At 55.3% G+C, this 19,633-nt stretch overlaps 2 protein-coding genes across 4 annotated transcripts; one reads left to right on the forward strand and one right to left on the reverse strand.

The window, feature by feature from the left end:
- Positions 1 to 806: 806 nt before the first annotated feature.
- Positions 807 to 12,536, forward strand: LSM14B (LSM family member 14B). Of its 3 annotated transcripts, XM_021677871.1 has the most exons (10): positions 807 to 945; positions 2,643 to 2,806; positions 4,048 to 4,183; positions 4,969 to 5,085; positions 7,277 to 7,444; positions 7,708 to 7,785; positions 8,001 to 8,162; positions 8,535 to 8,685; positions 10,555 to 10,740; positions 11,318 to 12,536. In XM_021677871.1, exons 1-9 carry the CDS (start codon positions 819 to 821, stop codon positions 10,724 to 10,726), a joined length of 1,275 nt encoding a protein of 424 aa, XP_021533546.1. In that variant the 5' UTR covers positions 807 to 818; the 3' UTR covers positions 10,727 to 10,740; positions 11,318 to 12,536. The 3 variants fall into 3 exon arrangements, with proteins under 3 accessions (XP_021533546.1, XP_021533547.1, XP_021533548.1); XM_021677872.1 differs by lacking the exon at positions 7,708 to 7,785; XM_021677873.1 differs by lacking the exon at positions 4,969 to 5,085.
- Positions 12,537 to 14,150: 1,614 nt separating this feature from the next.
- PSMA7 (proteasome 20S subunit alpha 7) lies at positions 14,151 to 19,627 on the reverse strand. Its single transcript, XM_021677835.2, has 7 exons — positions 19,567 to 19,627; positions 17,450 to 17,576; positions 16,767 to 16,891; positions 16,021 to 16,143; positions 15,440 to 15,559; positions 14,731 to 14,793; positions 14,151 to 14,367 (listed from the first exon to the last, which is right to left on the reverse strand). Exons 2-7 carry the CDS (start codon positions 17,460 to 17,462, stop codon positions 14,275 to 14,277), a joined length of 537 nt encoding a protein of 178 aa, XP_021533510.2. The 5' UTR covers positions 17,463 to 17,576; positions 19,567 to 19,627; the 3' UTR covers positions 14,151 to 14,274.
- Positions 19,628 to 19,633: the final 6 nt, after the last annotated feature.

A 19,633-nucleotide genomic window follows, 5' to 3' on the forward strand; every position in this document is an offset into this window, starting at 1 on the left:
CGGGATAGGGACTCCCAGCCCCCCGGCTGAACCTCGCGGGACGGGGACCTCGAACCGCGCCTCCACGTCGCGGTTAGGGACCCCGGCCCTCGCCTTCGCTCCCCGGGGCAGGGACTCCGGCCCGCGGGTGCTGGAGAAGGGGCGGGGCGCATCCCAGCCGGGCGGCCTTCCAACCCAGAGCAGGGGAAGCTGTCCCGGCCTTTTCCGCAGAGGGAATGCCTAGCTCGGGGGACACGACTCGCAGGCCCGCTGAACAGCGACCAGGGCAAGGCCAACGCGCTCCGCCCTCCGCCCTCCAATCCCGCCCCTCCGCTCACCGGCCCCGCCCACCGCGCACGCGCCATCCGCCCCTCCCAATTCCCACCCCTTTCCCCCCTCACCGCCCCCGACCCCTGAGCCTGCCCGCCGGGTCTCGTGCTCCCACCCCGCGCGGGGACCGCCGGGAGTTGGCTGAGGAGGGGGCGGAGAGCCGAGGAAAGCCCGCCCGGGCCCGCGGCGCTGGTTGCGCAGGCGTAGAGCGCGGGCCCGCCCCTAGACCAGCGGCGCGGCCATATTTAAAGGGAGGCCGGCGCGGCGAGCCAATGGGTGCCGAGCGTGCGGGGGCGGGGCGTGGCGGCGCGAGGCCCCGGATGTGGCTGCTGCGGCCCCTCCTCCCCCTCGCTCTCTTCAGAGCCCCTGGCCGCGCGCCGTCGCTCGCTCGCTGGTCCCAGCGCAGGCCCGACGGGCGGCGGTGAGGAGGCGCCGAGGCGGAGGAGCGGGCGGCGGCGAGGCGACCGCGCGGAGGCGAGCGGGCCAGGCCCAGCCGGGCGGCCGCCGCCATGAGCGGCTCCTCGGGCACCCCGTACCTGGGCAGCAAGATCAGCCTCATTTCCAAGGCGCAGATCCGCTACGAGGGCATCCTCTACACCATCGACACGGACAACTCCACCGTGGCGCTCGCCAAAGGTAGCGGCCGCCCCAACCGCCCCGGCCCCCGCCCGCCAACAGCCCGCGGCCGCTCCCCGCCCCTCGCGGCGCCCCCCGCCCGCCTCCCCGCCCCCGCGGGGCCCGGCCGGCACAATGGTCTCCCCCGGCCCCGGCAGCGGCTTATTGTGCGCGGCCGGCCCGCCCAGCCCGAGGGAGGGGAGGGGAGGTGGGGGCGGGTCCGGTTCCCGCCGCGCCGCCCCCTCCCTCGCTCAGCCCACCTCTGCAGGTGGGGGGCCGGTGTAGCCGGGCGGGCGCGGAAAGCCGGGTCCCTGCGGAGGAGGGGCGGGGCGAGGGGCTTGAGGCTCCCCGGGGCCTCCCCAGAACACTAGTCCTGCAAGCCCTTCTGGAACCTATTAAGCAGCTGGAGCCTTGAGCCTGAACAAATACCACGTCTTAATGGAACCTCCTGCCAGGGTGGGAGCATCGGTCGGCAGCTAGGTGCCCCCGCTTAAAGCGCTCTCTTGCCCTGATGCAGACGTTGTGGCCACACCGAAGCCCCCGGGTGACTTAGGGGCAGAAGGGTGTATTGTGGCTCTAGAGGAGTCCAGAATCTTTTCCCAGCTTGTTGTGGCAGGAGGTGGCTCCAAAGTTTCTTTGTCTTCATCCTCCAGGGAAGATGGCGAGTGTCCTACCCTAGCCTCTTAGAGAGCGGTGATGAATGCAGCCAGGTCTGCAGAAACCCTGTTTGTTTGATGGGTCTTGCTAGGCTTTCAAGGATCAGGGCTCAGCTTGCACACTTCTTCTGTCAGAGGGAGCTCTAGGCCTTCAGGACGCCGTCGTTCCAAACTCTGGGAGTGTCTCCTAAAGCCTAGCGCTCCCAAGTTCTAGGGTAGACCGTTCGCACTGCTCCAGGGGAGAATTCAGGATTACAGACAAGGCTATGTGCTGACGTGTACTCTTGGCACTTGAGTATGTTTGACATGAGATCCCCATTGGAGAAACTGAGGCCCGGAGTCTCTGTCCTTGGCAGGAGTTGTGCTCAGGTTAAATAGAGGCTGCTTCAAGCCCAGCTCTGCCCCAGAGACTGAAGGAGGACAGACTTGGAGAGACTTTAATCCCTGCTGGTAAGGGTCCACAACCCCGAGAAGGCCTTCGGGCACACACAAGCTGGTGCTGTGGGTCCAGGTTCTGGGCCTGCTTCTGCTGGTGTTTCTGTAATAGCTCCTCCCCAGGCAGGTTGTGGGAGGATGAGGGTAACAACCTCCAGGCTTCTCTCCTAGCAAAACAACTCCCTCCTAGCAAAACAAACTCCCAGGGGTGACGACGTGGGGTGAGGCTTCAGGCAAAAAGCGGCTGTCGGGCTGGTTAATCTTTGAAGTCAGGTGTAAACAGGGGTGCTCTGCAAAGCTGACCTGGTTTGCTGAGGGCACTGGGCTTCCCGTGTTCACACTTGAGAATGTTAAACTTCATGGTGTTGTCAGGCTCGGATGTCGTTAACTTGTTGTCTTTGTGACCTAGAACCTTTTGGAGCATTGCCAAGTGGGGTCTTGTAGGTATTGGCCATTGGAAATTGGGGGGTGGGGTAGTTGTCGGAAGGTGGACCGCAAGTGCTCTCCTGTGGATAGTGTGCGGGGCAGGGCCGGTCGTTGAATGCTTGAGAGCAGCAGTGGAGAGGGTGGATGGAGCGCCCTTGGCCGAGGACGATAACCTAACGGTTCTTTCTCTCAACTCCGAAGTGAGGTCTTTTGGTACTGAAGACCGACCCACAGATAGGCCGGCCCCCCCAAGAGAGGAAATCTATGAGTACATCATTTTCCGGGGAAGCGATATCAAAGATATTACCGTGTGTGAACCTCCGAAAGCTCAGCACACACTCCCTCAGGATCCTGCTATTGTTCAAGTAAGTGTGTTGCCCTGCTTTGCTGTGGCACGGTTTCTGAGAGGCGCTGGTTTCCAAATGGAACTTGGTGTCATCTGTTTGGCGGGAGCGCTCAACTCGAGGAATAGCCTTTTAGTGAAAAGTGGTTTAATTTCTGTCTCCGCTGTTGGTGTTCCTATGAAAGGTCTTAACCTCAGTATGCGGTAGTGTGTGCTGTGGAGTGAGACTCTCCATTTGTGTGAGAAGGGGGTGGTGGTCTAGTCTTGTCCGGGGTGTTTGGGGAATTGTGTTTGTCCTCACATTTGGGTTGGGACAGCAGGACTTGCTCTCTTGACACTGTCTAGATTTTAAAGTCCAGCGTTGTGGGACAGTGAATTTGCAATTCTTACACCATACACCTGCTTGCTGCGCTAAGGCACAACTTTTTAAAAATTTGTGTTTATTTTTTAAAGATCTTATTTATTTGGGAGAGAGCACGAGGGAGGGGGGTGGGCATTGGGGAGAGGGAGAAGAAGACACCCCAATGAATAGGGAGCCAGATGCGGGACAGATCCCAGGACCCAGAGATCATGACCTGAGTCGAAGGCAGTTGCTTAACATGACCAGGTGTTCCCATTAAGGCATAATTTGGCTAGGATTACCAGGGAGCCTCAGTTAATATTCTCTCGACTTAAAATTTAAAGATTCCCTGGCTCCTCTGAGGTTCATACTATGGGAGGTGCTCCCTGGAAGATAGGAGCATGCGTGGGGGATTCTGGGACATGTGGAGGAGCCCCGGACCAGACTTAGGAAAGGTTTGCAGCGAGAGTTGTCAGGGACTTCAGAAAAGGCAAGTACCTGAGCCAGGCCTCGAGGGACAAAGGGGCCTTTTGGGAGCAACAGGCAGCAGTGTCCCTGAAGGTGTGGGGACCAGAGAAAGAGTGCTCGTCTGGGAACCTCACGGCTGTGCTCCCGTGTTGGGACAGGACCAAATCGAGGATGGCATACCCGCACAGAGGCTAAACTACTTGATGACAGTGGGGCGTCATTACAGGGCTTGAGTTAGGGGAAATTGAGGTTCAGGTTACCTGGACAGGCAGTGCTGGGTATGAAATGTGGGAAAGGCAGGTTTGAGCTCCCTTAGATCATCCTGGAAACGTAACCTGCGCCCTCCAGCCTGAGAGGCTGACAAATCAGGCTGCTTTTCCCTGTCTGAGCAGTGCTTTCCAGGCGGGTGATGGGAGGGCCTTGTGCTGCTCTCATTTGTGTGTCTCGTTGCTCAGTCTTCCTTGGGCTCGGGCTCGGCCTCCTCCTTCCAGCCACACGTGCCTTACAGCCCCTTCAGAGGGATGCCACCCTACAGCCAGCTGGCTGCCAGCTCTCTGCTTAGCCAGCAGTATGCCGCTTCCTTGGGCCTAGGTGAGTAACCTGTTTCTACCTGGTAAACTGCTCGTGCTGTGACCTCCAGGAAGCAGGGCCACAGACCCTGATAGTGGGGACATTGTTCTTGTGATATTCAGTTTGTATCACATGCTTAGTACATTACTCAGTGCAATTTCAGCTAGTTAGAGTGCTTAGTAATTACTCAATTGGGAGTAAAAGAGTTAGCAGTCTGAATTTTGGAACAGATGAATCAAATCAAAATTTATTTGAAATGTTGGTCTGGGTGGAAGTCATTATACATTTGCTTCAATAAGAAACAAATGTTATGTGCGATTACAGATGAGTTCTAACTATTGGCACGTTTGTAAACCTGTAAATACGAAAGTTGAATCAACATCTTATCTATTGTAATCATTTTATTGTCATTGCTTTGCTCAAAAGTTATTTCCCCAAAGGTGAACTAACTCTGGAATGAGGTTCTCTTCCGCACGTGTAGAGTGAGAGTCTACCTGGCCCTGGACGCAGCTTTGCAATGTGTTCAAACCCTGGAGTTGGCAGGCTCCTATTCAAGCGAAGGGCTGTGAGCAGGCCCTGTAGACCGGTTCTTAGATCACTTTTTAATCAGCTTGTCTTGATTGCTGCTCCTAGTGTGGGTGCCCTTGTCAGCCTGGCTCACTGTGTTTCTAGAGTAGGTTTGTGTGAGCCACGTGTCCTACGAGGGACTGCTTGGCTCCTTCCAAGCTTGCTAGACACAGGACGAGTGTCTCGTTACTTATTTGTGTACTTTCTCTTTTGCTCTTCTCTCCTCTGTCTTCTTTTAGAGAAGCTGGTGAGCCCTCCAGCCTCGGCCGCAGCTTCCAGCCCTAGTTCCTCTCCATCTCCACAGCCCGCCTCAGAGCTTGACATGTCCTCAGAGCCACATCAGCTCACTTCCAAGGGTAACCGCAGTTTGGGAGAGCTGCATGCTGTCTTGCCATCCTGAGAGCAAGGGGGTAAACCAGTAGCCCAGAGTGACAGTAGCTGTAGCCAAGCCCAAGGGTCGATTAAGCTGCTTCTATTCGATTCAGTACATAGTCATGATTTATTAACGAACTCCCAGAGTTTTAAAGAAGGGATTGGAAAGAACTGACCAAGCACTTTCACTCTCCCTGGGCCCAGGGTCAGTTTTGATCTGTACTGAGACTGCCAGACATGGGAACTTTTCCTCTGCACAGAAAGCCTTTCCCTGAGGTTTCTGCTGGTCCCACATGTGTTCTAGATTGCTGGGTGAGACTGCAGGAGAGTGTCTCTAAGAAACTCATGTGTTGTTCTGGGATCTGTGTGCCACATTTGTCAGTCATCCAAGGGGCCTCAGGTGTCTTTATAATGTGAAGCCCCTTTAAAATTGGGAGACTTGCTCAAGCTGTTGACCAGGTGGATAGTGTGGGCCTAATGACCAGCTTGTTTTTGTTTTTGTTTTTAAAGATTTTATTTTTAAAGCAGGGAGCCCGATGCGGGGCTCGATCCCAGGACCCTGGGATCATGACCCGAGCCGAAGGCAGGCGCTTAACGACTGAGCCACCCAGGCGCCCCAACCTAATGACTAGCTTGTTAATGCTGGTGTGCACCACCTGTCTCAGCTGGGCTGTGGCACCTCTTGGGGCTTCTTGACTTTTCCTGATGTTCTCATTTCATTGGAGAGCGGAGATTCACGTGCCTGACTGAGTTAGAGCACAGGAGCTCTGCCCTCACCACTGCAGAGGCTGGGTCCAAGATCGCACCCGGAGCTTCCACTGTGGCACACAACTACTGTCAGTCTGTTACTTTGCACGTGTCGCTTTCTGCTCCTGCGTGGATGCCAGTGTGTCCGAGTTGTAGAAGCAGGAACGTTTTTTCCCAGTTAAAACTTATATTAAACAGTTTATCTTTCTTTGGATTGTTTGCATGAAATTGCTACTAAGGCAAAATGGTTTAACTGGTTTGGTTTTCTCAAAAGCAAAGGAGCCTGAGAGTCTTGCCCCCTCAAGTTAGAGTGTGACGGGAGCAGTCCGGCTGCGTCTCTGGGAAGGCCCTGCTGGGCAAGGTGGCAGGCCAGGGAGGGTGCTCTAGGGTGGTGCCTGTTGAGCGCGCCTGCAGGTACCAGGGTGCGAGGCCACAAGCAGCTTCTGTGCTGGCCATGAGGGATTTTTCACAGTCGTTGCCTTAGTGTCTGTGCCACGTGGAAAATAGGAAAGGTGAAAGAGCCAGTCTTCACATGTGACGGGCTGCCTCTCATCATAGTTACCTCTGCGGTTAGGGCTCAGTTTTTCTGTGTCAAAGCTCTGGACCTCCACCCAGCACCCCCGCCCCCCCCCTTAGACCGTACAGGGAGGGGAGGAGAGGAGATGGGCCAGTGTGGGTGGCATGCCCTCTCCCTTTCCCTGCCTCAGCAGACACCTTGGGAGCTGAGACCTCCTCCAAGGCTCAGCTTCTGAGCTCACAGCTGCCGTGCTCAGGGCTGGGGGCCGCGGTGTTGTAGGAACAGACTTCACGCGGCCCAACTCCGGGGGCGGCCTGGGAGCCTTCGTTTCCTCCAGATGTGTTACTTTTCTTTAGTCGGCTTTTATTACAGCATCCTTTTCGATGTTGTTATTTCTCAAGCAGACACAACAGTGTTTTAGAATTTAAAGAGTGATCACTGTATTTACTACAAGATCCTGGACTGGGATGGTTCTTGTCCAGCGTGGACTGGAACGAAATAAATTCTCAGACCGTGAATTTGCCAGCATCTTGGAACCCATGGACCCCCCTTGGGGTTAGAGCTTCTGTGGTTTTTGGAAAGCTTTGTTTGTTCGTTTATTTTCTGTGTCCCCCTCCCTGCCCTGGAAAGCTGTATCTAAACCACCTGGGAGGTGTTCATTTTTGGCAGGGTGTTTTTCTCTCCTCGGCGTTCCCTAGCTTGGGGATCCTGGGGCTCAGGGCTTCCGGATGAACTGGCCTTGTTACCACCTGGCTAGACAAGAGGGGGTGGTCCGGGAGGTTTGGTGGGGATTGGGAGAGTCTCGAGGCGGTAACCTTCAACTGCCTGGCATGCCACCCAGAAGGAATGGCTGGAGGGGCGTGAGGTTCTCTCCTCTCTGGTTTTAAGCCCTCCTTCCCCTCCCATCTCAGGAGCTGGTTTTCCATCCGTCCCAGTCGGCAAGAGCCCCATGGTGGAGCAGGCTGTCCAGACTGGTTCTGTTGATAACCTGAACGCCAAAAAGCTGTTACCTGGCAAGGGCCCAGTGGGGATGCAGCTCAGCGGGCGCCCCGCCCAGCCAAGCAGCAAGACCAGCAGCGGTACTAGAACACTTCGTTCCTCCGGAGTTGGCTTCATGTTCTCAAAGCGGCACGCTGCTGCCTGGGGTTCTTCTTCTTTCTCTCCTCTCTCTCTTTTTTTTTTTTTTAATTAAAGAACACTGATCCCTGCCCCCATCCTAAACACCATGTGCTTTTGCAGGGCCTCCCCTTGCTGCATGTCCCCCGTGGTGGTGCCACCCTGCTTCCATCGCTGGGCTCCGCTTTTGTAGGCGCTTGCCTTACTCTTACCTTTTGCGCCTTAGATGTAGTTCAGCCGGCAGCTGTGCAAAGTCAAGGGCAGGTGAATGACGAGAACAGAAGACCTCAGAGGAGGAGATCAGGTAACAGCTGTTGCCACTTGAGTTCTGGGGAGCCTCGAACTGTCCAGATGTGCTCTGCTTGCCCCCCCCGCCTTGTCCCTGTGGGTGACGGTTTTAGGGGGTGCTGGGGCTCAGTGTCTGCTTCTGTGTGCTCTCTTCCCTCCTTGTCATCATCCATCTCACACTGAGTAATGTCAGGTTGGTGGCTTACCAGCCATGGCTTTCCTTTCTTACAGGGAACAGACGAACAAGGAATCGCTCCAGAGGGCAAAACCGCCCGACTAATGTCAAAGAAAACACAATCAAGTTTGAAGGCGACTTTGATTTTGAGAGCGCCAATGCCCAGTTCAACAGAGAGGAGCTGGACAAAGAGTTTAAGAAGAAACTGAATTTTAAAGGTGTTTGTCGTTATTCGGAAATTGCTCTCTCCGCCAAGGAGTATCTGTAGAAGCAGGTTAAGGAAGGACGGGCGGCGGGGAGGGGCTGGGCAGTTGGGCCAGTGGCCAGTGTGGAAGCAGCGCCCCTAAGGAGTTCCTGAATGAGGAGGAGCCTTGGGGCCCTGTGCAAACTGTGCAAGGGGAGGAGGAGCAGACCACGTGGCCCCAGGGTGGACAGGACTGGTTAGGATTCGAGGAGGGGATTCCACTAACCCTGAAGACTCCTCTGCGGCACTTCTGAGGCTTGAGGACACCTGCCAAGAGGGTCCACTCTGGTAGAAGGGGGGTGCTTTGTTTGCTTCTTGGCATCCCAGTGTGTTCTTCTCCGTGCAGATGACAAAGCTGAGAAGGGGGACGAGAAAGACTCAGCAGTGGTGACCCAGAGTGATGAGGCTCCTGCTGAGGAAGACCACCTGGGGCCCAACTGCTACTATGACAAGTCCAAGTCCTTCTTTGACAACATCTCCTCTGAGCTCAAGACCAGGTCAGGGGCTGGGAGGGCGCTGGGCTCGGGGCTCATGAGGCCTGGATGAGCTGGCAGGTCCAGACCCTCATTCTGCCTCAAACCTCCTGAGACTAGGGCACGCTCTCTTGAAGACCAGCCTGAGACCTAAGTTTAGGGTCAATCTAGGATCCTACTTACATTTTTGCCCTGTGGGTACATCGGTCCTAGTGGCGCCAGCAGGTGGCAATGTGGGAACCCCCAGCAGTCACAGGCATGTGAGGGGTCTGACCACGGTCCAGCCCCAACTTTCGTCTTGGCTTTGCAGCCCCTTTGTCCGTCAAGGCTGAGCTCGGCACTGCCCTCCGCGGCTGAGCGGCTGCGTCGTTCGGTTCCATGGCACCTCGTCCTGGCCTGCTCCTGGGTCCCCGTGGACCCTGGGGTCTGTGGCCCTTGCTACTCGCAGCGCTGGCCAGTGTTCTGTTTGGGGTGTTCTTTCATCTTACTGCTGGCGGCTGGGGACCCCATCATGCGTTTTTAGTGTCTCGCAGCTGGTGCTCAGATGCTGCCGTGAGACCAGGCTGGACGATAAACGGAGTCCATAGAGTGGGCGCAGCTTGGAAATCCAGACGCATTCGTTCTGCGCTCGGAGCGCCAGACACTGCTCGGTGTCAAGAGCACGGCGCAGAGCGAGCTGGGGGTCCCTGTTTGCCCACGTCTGTCCTGGCAGGGGAAAAAAACGATAAAAACATGTGCATGCCTAGGATAGAAATGCTTCCGGGAACGGGGTGGGGCGAGGCTGGGCAGTGGGAGGGTAAAGGTAAATTATTGAGTGTGCAGGTCTCACACCATGTGGTGTTTGGGAGCCAGCGTTGGGGGGAATGAAGGAAGCGTCTGCAGACGGGCTGCCGGGGCAAGGCAGGCAGTGTGCATCTGCCTCGTGCCAGAGCAGAGTCCAAGAGAGTCGGTCCGGGATGAGGGGGACGTGTGCGTGTGGGGCTTAGTAGTAGGTCACAGTGACGACCAACTCATGCTGAGAGCCGTGGGCAGCCGTCAAGGTCGGAGCTGAGGAACTATGCCATCTGATCCCTCAGCTCTTTCTGTTGAACGTGCTGAAGGTGGGCCGGCGTGAGGCTGGGTGGCCCATCTGGAGGCTTTCGCAGTAGTCTGGGTGTTTGGGAATAGGGTGGTAAGTGGTGGGAGAGGAGAGAGCTTGGCTTATGAATGCACCTTGAAGGGGGAGCAGACCGGGTTTGCTGACTGGATGTGGGGAGAACCAGCACAACTCTCTGGGTTGTTGGCCTGGGCAGCTGAAGGGGGCAGCTGCTGGTTCTTTGAAGTGAGGCCTGTGGGGGCCATAGAACAGGAGCTCAGTGCTGGGTGTGTGGCCTGTGAGCTGCCTGTGAACAGACTCGGGGGTTTGCCCCTGAGCTACAGAGGTGGGTGTTGCAGCATCCTCAGTATGAAGGGTGCTGGAGCAGCGTGCATGTCCCCACTCCCCCTAGAGCATTAGCATCACATTCTTGGAGACCCTGTTCCATCCAGCCCAAGCCCCTCCTCACATCCTAAAAACTTGTCTGAAGGGGTCCGTGGTCTGCTCCGGGTCTTGGAACCCACAGGGGCACTGTCTAGTGTCACGTGCTCACCTTTGTTGGTAAAGGCGTGAGAATTGATGCTGAGCAGCCTAGTCCAGTGAGAAACAGACCTGGTTGGAGATGTGGCTGGGAGCACCTGCAGTGTTGGCTCTCTGGCTGCAGGGTCGGGACTGGGTCACCCCCTCTGCTGGCTCCAGCAACAGTCCCTCCCTGCTCGGCTTTCCTTCCTCCCGTGCTATGTGAGGCTGGGGCCTGGCTCAGAAAGTGGTGAGCATGTACTGCTGCCTTTGGTCTCATGTATCTGTCTGTGCTTCAGTTCCAGGCGGACTACATGGGCTGAGGAACGGAAGCTCAACACAGAGACCTTTGGGGTGTCAGGAAGGTTTCTTCGCGGCCGTAGCTTCAGGGGTGGATTTCGAGGGGGCAGGGGCAACGGTACAGCCCGTCGCAACCCAACTTCCCACAGAGCTGGGACTGGCAGGGTGTAAGGATGCAGCCCAAGGTGAGTGAGGGAAGGAAGCTTCTGGGTCCTTTGGTGGGAGGGCCTGATAACCAGCCTCTGCAGGAAGAGCTCAGGAGCCGGGAGACGGTTGGCTCTGGTTTCCAGTAAGAGGGGAAGCCTCCAGGAATCCAGGCCAAGACGAGGGCCCGGACCCTCCCAGTCACCCAGGGGGCTCCTGGGGAGGGCAGGTCCCGGTGTTGTCAGAGTGTGGTCAGCAAGAACAGCTTGTCCCAAGCCAGCCTCCCCGCCCCGGCCTGCAGGGACTCTGAGACTACATCAACAAGGTCCCGGTGACTTGTGTTCCGTGGGTCTGGGCGGTGAATGGGTTACAGGTGTGCCTGGTGCTGACCTGCCCCGGCCAGGAGGGACCCGGAGCTTCCTGTCCCCCGTGTGTATAAAGATGATTTCCATCGTTGGTTGTGATTGCAAAGTCTGGGGGGCCTGGGCCTGATTGAAGTGTGAGGGGGGCTGAGCATCCCTGTTCTCCCTGGGAGGCTGTGTGCCTGGCTCACGCTGGGTGGCTGCCTGGCGGAATGTGCTGAGTGTACTCACCTGGTGTCCTGTCCCCTTCTTGCAGGCGTCTGCGGAAGTAGTACTGAAACAAAGCTGTGTCTGAGGATATTGGAAAAACGCTGCACTTACTGGGGAGACGTGGGTCACTTTGTTTACGGAGTTTGGAAAATTCCCGTACTACTACTTATGTTTTGGACTTAATTGAACTTGGACGTGGTCTGAGTTAGAACCACTTGTTTTGGGGGAAGTATTTGTGGGTAACCTCTTTGAGGTATCTTGGCCTGTCTTTCCTCTTTAGTTGCGCACAGCCTAATTCTAAGGTTTTGGTATTTTGGAAGAAGATTTCTAGAGCAAAAGCTTGATCCTCACTTTGTGGCTTTTTTTTTGTGACAGCTTTGACTTTTTTAAAGTGGAACCAAATTTCATTTGGCCAATATGACAGCCAAGCTTATCTCTATAACCCAACTGGCCTCTGGTGCTGCTGGCGTGGCACCCCCATGGGCACAGGTGGGGTCTCAGGAGCCAGGCAGGGCCAGCATGGGAGTGTGTGTGTATGGGGGTGGGCTTTAGGGCAGGGAAAGTGGGGTGTCCCACGGATCATGTTGTATAAGCAAACCAGACAACCCTTACATCCAGAGTGGCGATGTCAAGGTTGAGGGCTGGTGGGTTGGCGGGGGTGGGGGGAGGGCGGGGAAGAGGGAGAATCCTGGAGGCTTAGGAAGGGGTCCTGAACATGAGCTAGGAACTGTCACTCAGAGCCTGACTTCCATAGGAATCGGGGTTGGGGGCCAAAGCCCAGGGCAAGCCCCCCTGTGGGGTACCTATCCTTCCTGCCCTGCCCCTGACATCCTCAGACCCAGGCCAGTCAGTGTTGGCCTCTGGCCACTGTTCAGTGTCTCATCCACTTGGAAATGAGCCAGTCTTTTTTGCAAGGTCAGTTGACCGAGAACATATTTCTTCTCAATTGTAAATAGTTGTGTTTTTGTTTTACAGTGGGTGGAGGGTGGGTGGGGAATATAAATTTGTTGCATGAGTAAATGGGTCAGACCTTTAGTGTAAGCATGCGCCCTTCTTCTGGAGAGGGCATTGTGTTGAACATAAGCACCTTGGTAACTAAACCCCTTTAAATAGCTGTAAAGGTTTTAGTTCCGTATTGATTGAGTTACTGTAAAAGCTTGGGTTTATTTTTGTAGGACTTAATGGCTAAGAATTAGAACATAGCAATGGGCTGCTCTGTTGGAGTAATGTAAATTGTAATTATAAATAAACATGCAAACCTTTAAAACTTTTTTTTTCACTGCTCTGAAAGTAAATAGTTCTGTTGATTCTGCTGCCTGAGTCACCTCATGTCTGACACGCCCGTCCTGGGGCATGTTCCGGCCTCAGGCTGGTAGGATCCTGGGGGACATCTATTCGAGTGAGGCTGCCCTGGCTGCTCTGGAGAAAGGGCATGGGTCAGCCCAACTTCACAGCGGGCCACTTCCCTGGAATGAGTGGCTCTGCTTTCCAGACACTTGGGACACAAACTAGTTTTAAAAATTCAGTTCACAGATAAACTTGCTTCAGAAGCGGTCCCTTTGTTGCTTTACTACAACCTCCAAGCTCCCCAGAGCTTGCACATCTTTGGTACCGTCGGGCCTGTTACGGGGCTGGACCCCAGCCCCATGCATGAAAGCAGCCCATTTGGCTGTCATGGGTTTGGCTGACTCTGAAAGCAGTGTCAGACGACTTAAGGCCCATCCTGTCCGCCGTGTCGCATCTCCCTCCGTGCCTGCCCAGAGCAGGACCAGGCAGCGGGGAGTCAGCCTGCAACATCAGGGCCCCATTGTCACTTTCAAAATTTCAACAAATTCTTGGCAACCTTCCTTTGCGGGGGTGGGCACAGACAAGGAACATCCTTGGCCAGGAAGAAATGAAAACCTTCCATAGCGTACATGCTAGATGCAGGTAGCCGGGGCGCTGATTCTAAACTAAGTACGTGACTCAGCATTTGCACTAGACAGGTATTTCTGCTAGCAAATCTAAATATAGTCAAGTCAGTTTATCACTATGACTAACTTTGCTATTAAAATTTTAAACTGACATTTTGATAATTACATATTTTATGCTGAACTTAAAATCTACCTGGGCCTTTTCCTTTTTAGTAAATAGAATGTGTATGCGCCATTCAGTGAGAACTCAGCAAGAGAAGCCGTGAACTGAGCGGAAAGCAGAGTCCTTTGTGCCACGTCCTCAGGGCACAGGGAGACAGAAGGGGATTCTGTCAGCAGGCCTGCTAGCAGAGCGTCCCAAGCAGCAGCAAAGCTGCGGGCGCAGGGGTTAGGGTCTCCTGCGGAGACCTAGCTGAGGGCCAGGACTGAGGCTCAATGAAAGCAGGGCAGTCACTGGCTAGAGTGAGAGCGAGCAGGGGGCCGTCAGCACCAGGAATCTTGGGGGAGGGGACAGCAATGTTAAGACTTGATCTACTACAAACCAGAAATACGGGACTTGTTCGGAACCCAGCCACTGCTCGGCAGAATTTTGTTCAAACACCTAGAACTGAGTGCTGTTTGTGCTTGTGTCCCTCGTGTTCTGTGTGAATTAGGAACTTGCGTGAAGGTCTCTAAGGAACAAGGTCGGTCTGGTTAGAACCTCTAAAGGAGGGAAACATGGGCGTTTTCTGTGTCCATGTGAAGTGCTACGCGTCTCTGTCTACAGAAGCCATCGTGCTCTGCGTGGACTCAAACCAGTAAGGCGGACACCCCCTGCCCGCCACCAGTGCCTTGTCTCAGAGCCTGGTGACAAGGAACATGAAGGAGAGCTCCCACTAAGGACAGCACTCCCGAGACACAAGCTGAGGGGAAGACTCCACTCTACGGAGCGGTCATAATTCCACCAAGACACAGATGCTCTTAAGAAAAGGTTAACAAATACGGAAATTTATTGCAGGACACGTGGACAGTAAATGGAATGGAAATGCCTACATATCATTTTGAGAATCATCCATGATCTGAATTTAAAAATCACTGTAAGATTTCATCATCATGATGCTTTCTTTTGTTTCTTCTTTTCGTTTTCTTCTTTCTCTTTTTCAATCTCAGCAACATACTTCTCAATTTCTTCAGGATTTAAAATCTACCGGAGAAAGTTTATGGTTAGCCCCCAAGCCACACAAGGTGCCCTGGAGCACCAGTGCCGCCTCTGGGGAGGGAACTCTCGGGCTTGGGCCAGACTGCACCTCACAGCTGCTTCTACAGGAAAACCAGCCTGGGTGCGCCTGATCCAGGTGACAACAGTCTCGAGCCTGCCTGTAGGCAACGGAAAAGCAGAAGCAAATGTGCTGGGCTGCTGACAGCTTTTCAGTGTGTCAAGAGCACATCATTTGTGGGAGGCCTTGGGAGAACCTCTCTCCTAGCACTGAAGCTGCAGGACAAGGGTCCCTGCCCCCCGCATCACCAGGAATGCTCCAGAATGAAAGCAAATAAACTTAGTGATTACCTTGAGGGGTTGATCTCGCCTCATGACAGCCAGTTCGATGTTTTTGCCGCCAGACTGAACCACCTTGGAAGGAAGAGAATAGTGTCAGACACAGCAACACAGCTCTGGCAAAGTCTCAAATACTGCCCCTCGAGGCGGGGGGGGGGGGACACCCTGCAGCCCCAACCCCCAGAGCTTCTGTCCTAACTGCAGGGCTCTCCCCAGCCTGCCTCCCACAGCCCCTTCTTCCACAGAGCGGCTAGGCTCACAGCCCTCCTCACCACTAAGCCCCGACAGCTAGACCCCAGCCTGGCCTTCTGACTCCCCCTCTGCCTCTTTGGCTTTACCTGCCAGCACCTCTGAAGTGCTGACGCAGCCCAAGGCCTCATGACTCCCAGGCACCGTTCTAATTCCCCAACCTCAGCAGCAGCAGGAACCTCAGTAAGGCTGGGCGGGCTCTGAGTGGCAGAGTCCACACCTGGCGGTTCCTGTCCTGCCTCTGCTTCTCCTTATCTGTGCGCTCTCAGACCTGGTCCCTGACTGCTCCGGCCGCGGGAAGGAGCTGCTAGAGCACCCCAGTCAGAGCAAGCCCTCAGGGGCCCGGTGTTACTGCCCATACTCTCAGCGCCTCGCCCCGCCCCACCCCCGCCCACTGCTGTGCCAGTCCGTCCCTTCTGCCTAGCCCAAGCATCTGCCTAGCCCAAGCACTGGGTTTCAAATGCAAACGCACTTCCAGGAGGGCCTTGATAACCAGCTTAATGGTCAGGTCGTCCGTCTCAATGGCTTCATCAGTATAATTCTTCTCCAGAAATTCACGCACTGACTTGGCGCCCCGGCCTATGGCATTGGCCTAAAACAAGAATGTGTCATGTGGTATAAGGCACGACAGTCCAGAGCCGGCTCAAGAACATGGCCATGGCTGCCAAGCCAGCCATGGGTCCCAGTGAGAGGGAGCCCGGCAGCAGGTAGATTCCAGGCCCTGCTCCATGGCTTCCTTTCCCGAAGGGCTTTTTGAAATTGATGCTGATCCTCACCGAGAGTGGGATTATTTTTCATGACTGAAAACACCTGGGCAATTTGACTTTATGCCACGTATCCCCACACCTCACTGTCCTTGGACTTTGTCTCAAAGGGCAGGTGTCATGACTTCTTTGCTCCCGTTATCAGCGGAAATATCGTGGAGCAGACAGGTGGCGTGTAGTGTGCACAGGCACTGGGAGGACAAGGCCACCTTGAGCCACCAGGCTGGCCTCTGCAACCTCCTTCACTGGCAAGACCACCCGAAGACCCTCTGTCTGGTCAGGGACTCACCTTCCAGGCGTGGTATGTCCCTGAGGGGTCAGTCTGATAGAGTCTGGGGGTGCCATCAAAGTCGAAACCCACAATAAGGGCAGAGATGCCAAACGGCCTGCGCCCGTTGCTCTGGGTATAGCGCTGGTGGGAAAAGGAACACGTTAACGCTATCTTCTTAGCACGCAAGGCCCCCGGAACCCACCCTGAGCAACACACACGGCGTTCCCTGAGGGGACGGAGATGCTCTCAGGTTATCTGTGATGCACAGGACGGGTGAGCGGAGGCCACGGCGCCCAGCAGTCCTCCTTCCCTCTGTGCGTTCTTACTCAGAAAGACACAAAAGCTAAACCTGTGTGCAGAACTGTGTCACAGAGCACAACCAAGGCCACCGGAGCTACTCTTGACAACAGACACACTTCTGGCTACACAGTTGGTTTTAAAATGACCAGTGTTTCACCATAAGGTGGGGGTGGCTTTCAGCATCTCCCAAGTGCTGGGTAACCAGTCACGCAGGACATCAAAACAAAAACTACCATTTCCCTCCAGGACTGTCCCATGCCACTAAATGACAATAATGCCACCGAAGTGGATAAGCTGTAGGAAATTACACTTGTACGAATGAAGAGCAGGACTGTGCATGAAGTCCAGGGCAGTTTTCTGATTCCCCTGAAGTGACATGTGCAAACATGTACACACAGTACCACGAACTACTGGGGCAGGACGCTCTGTGTGACCAGAGCTGAGCCACAGGCAGGGGTCCCCACCTGCTTCAGACTGGCAATGTAGCGGGTGATATACTCCACGGTGACTGGATCCTCCACTGTCAGCCGGTGGCTCTGGCACTCCACCCGGGCCCTGTTGATGACTATCCGCGCGTCCGCGGTGAGCCCTGCAACAGCAGAGAGAACGCCACCTGACCCATCCCTCATCTGCTCCCACTGAGGATGGCCCAGGTCCCGTGACCAGACAGAAGTCGCACTCTCAAACCATTCCTCTGACACCCAGCTCTCAGGTCATCTGGGTGACTGACGGTGCAATGATCAGCCTCTGTGAGCAGCTCAGACAAAGCATGTCAATCCCTAGTTTAGCTCAGATGAACTGGGATCTTCCTACAGTGGACCTACAGGGAGGAGTGCAGGAAGCCACGTGAGCGGGGAGAGCACCCTGCACAACCCCACAGCAGGGTGCCATGGCCGTGGAAAGCCCAACCTGTCTCGAGACTCTAACTTCGATCCAGTCACGCGCTGCCAACAGCGCAGGCCTTGGTCCAGGGGCCCCGAGAAAGCATGGTCAAGCCTTTTTGTTTCCGCAAGTCCAAATCTACCGATTTTAAACGACTTCTAGTTTACCAATTTACGTATCTTCCAAGAGCAAACCCACCAAGATAGCCCCCAAAGGGCTGATCTTTACTGACCTCTGAGCAACAGGGCACCGGCCTCAGACTCACCTGCGAATGCCATGCACACGTTGTCATCCAACGCACAGATCTTGCGCACCGTTCTCTCATCCTGTAGCTTGGCCACTGACTTCTTCTCTACGCCCAGAACAACAATGTCCTTTCCCCGCACGCCAACCTTCAATAAAAGTCAACACGGTACTTAAGAAAGTGACAAGAGGTTCTCCCAGGAGGCACAGAGCACTAAGCAGATGGTAACGTGGTCCTGGGAGCACCCTGGGGCTGGACACCACACCGGCAGATCGCAGACACTGATCCATTCCTGGCAGAGCTAGCCCAGGTGTCATGACCAGGGTGCCCAGTCCTGTGCCTTGAACATACTGATACACTTTCAATGACAATAGAAGTAACTACTGTATCAAAGAGTCACATACAAGGTTTTTAACCACGAAACCCTGACCTTCAAGTCAAATGTTCTGAAAGCAGTGTTTTTGTAGTTGTGAAATTATACTAAAACCCACCCCACTCCGTCCTACACTATGACACACTGATGTGCACAGCTGTGGGGAAGGCCCGATTTGCTATCAGGTGGAAGGACAACCGTAACAACTCTTCCTGGGAACTCAGCTACTCTCCGTGTATAGCAGATACTGTAGAGGTAAAAGGGATGTTTTAAAAACGTGGAAAAATCCCCAATGGCCAGTTAACTGTCCCTCATCAGGGCAGGAGCAGATACGAATGGGACAACACTTGCAAGAGTAACAAGACTTAGCTTAGGGCAGATTTCCCAGCCAGGGTACTATGGGCATTGGGGCTGGCTGATTCTTTGAGGTGGGGCTGCCCCCCACCTCTACCCCTAAAGCTCAGCCAGTAGCACTTCACAGTCTAGGGCAAAGAAAAATGTCTCCACCCACTGCCAGATGCCCCTTGGGGTGCAAAACCCGCCACCACCCACCCCCCCCCCCTTGCAGTTGAGAAGTACTGGTTTGCAGTGTTTCAGATTTTGAGGCCGGTTCTCCCGTCTTAAATTCCCTGGGGGTGGGTGTGGGGGGAGACCAGGCCCAGAGACGCTGGGAGGATTAAGCAAAGCCAGCCACCCTGGCTGGCCTGAGGGAATACTAGGGGATGGGGGAATGTCCCAAGCAGCTCCTCTTCCATGCTCTTTAACTTAAGATAGGTCACAAGATGGATTTTGGACCTTAATTTCACAAAAGATTCAGTAAACGAAAACACTTTACAATTCAGAGTTGTGTATACTTTCTGTTCTGGCTCAAATCTCTGAAACAACAGATGGTAAAAAAAAAAAAAAAATAACCAACAAAAGCATCATACAGTTTGACCAATAAGCAAACCGACAGGTGTCTCAAAGACATCCCGAATTTAAATTTCAAATGGTGGTCAAAACGTCAAGTTTGTGCTCAGATGCCAACAGGAAAATGCATCAACACACTGCCCAACACGGTGGAGGGCTCCCCGCGGCACAGCAGTCAGACCCGGGAGGGAGCGGCACCGCCGACACACAGAACCTGCTTCCCTTGGTTCCTGAAGCCCACCCGGACCTTGAGGACAGTCCTTTCCAGCGGGGGAAGTCCTTAAGTGGGAACCTCACGGGTGCGGTTCCCCTAAGTTGCTCACATAAAGGACTCACTGAGCCCGCCACGAGCCGGCCCTGCTGCTCGGTGCCCAGCACCCGAGCCTCTCTGCTGCCCGACGTGCACGGGCAGGGCCCAGGGCCTTGCAGGGGTGACCCGCCAAAATGGCCGTCCCCTAGGCCGCTCACACCCTCTGAACCACCCCAGGGAAAAAAGCACCGCTCCTCCGCAGCTCAGCGCGCACCCTGAAACCGCTGGCCAGCACTCGTCCACCGCAACCGCCCCCGGGCGAGAGGCCACGCTCGGCGGGCAGCGCCAGCAGGCTTCCCTGGGCCAGCCTCCCGCGGCCCCAGCACCCGCGGCTCATAAACGCGCCCCCTCCCGTTTCCTGCAGCAACACCACCGGCTCCCGGGTCCCACTAACGCCGCTGTGCCCACCCCACAAAGCCACCCGAACCGAACGCACGCCTGCGACAAACGGGGGCCGTGGCACGGCCGTCCCCAGGCTGTCCCCCGCCCCGCATCCGCCACCTCGACGCTGGGCCCGTGCGCCAGGCCCCGCCGGCCGCCGCTCACCGCGGTCGAGCCCTTCTTCACGGCCTCCTGCGCGTACTCCACTTGGAAGAGGTGGCCGTCGGGCGAG

The sequence above is a fragment of the Neomonachus schauinslandi genome, chromosome 10, assembly GCF_002201575.2.
Source record: "Neomonachus schauinslandi chromosome 10, ASM220157v2, whole genome shotgun sequence".
Lineage (NCBI taxonomy): Eukaryota > Metazoa > Chordata > Mammalia > Carnivora > Phocidae > Neomonachus > Neomonachus schauinslandi.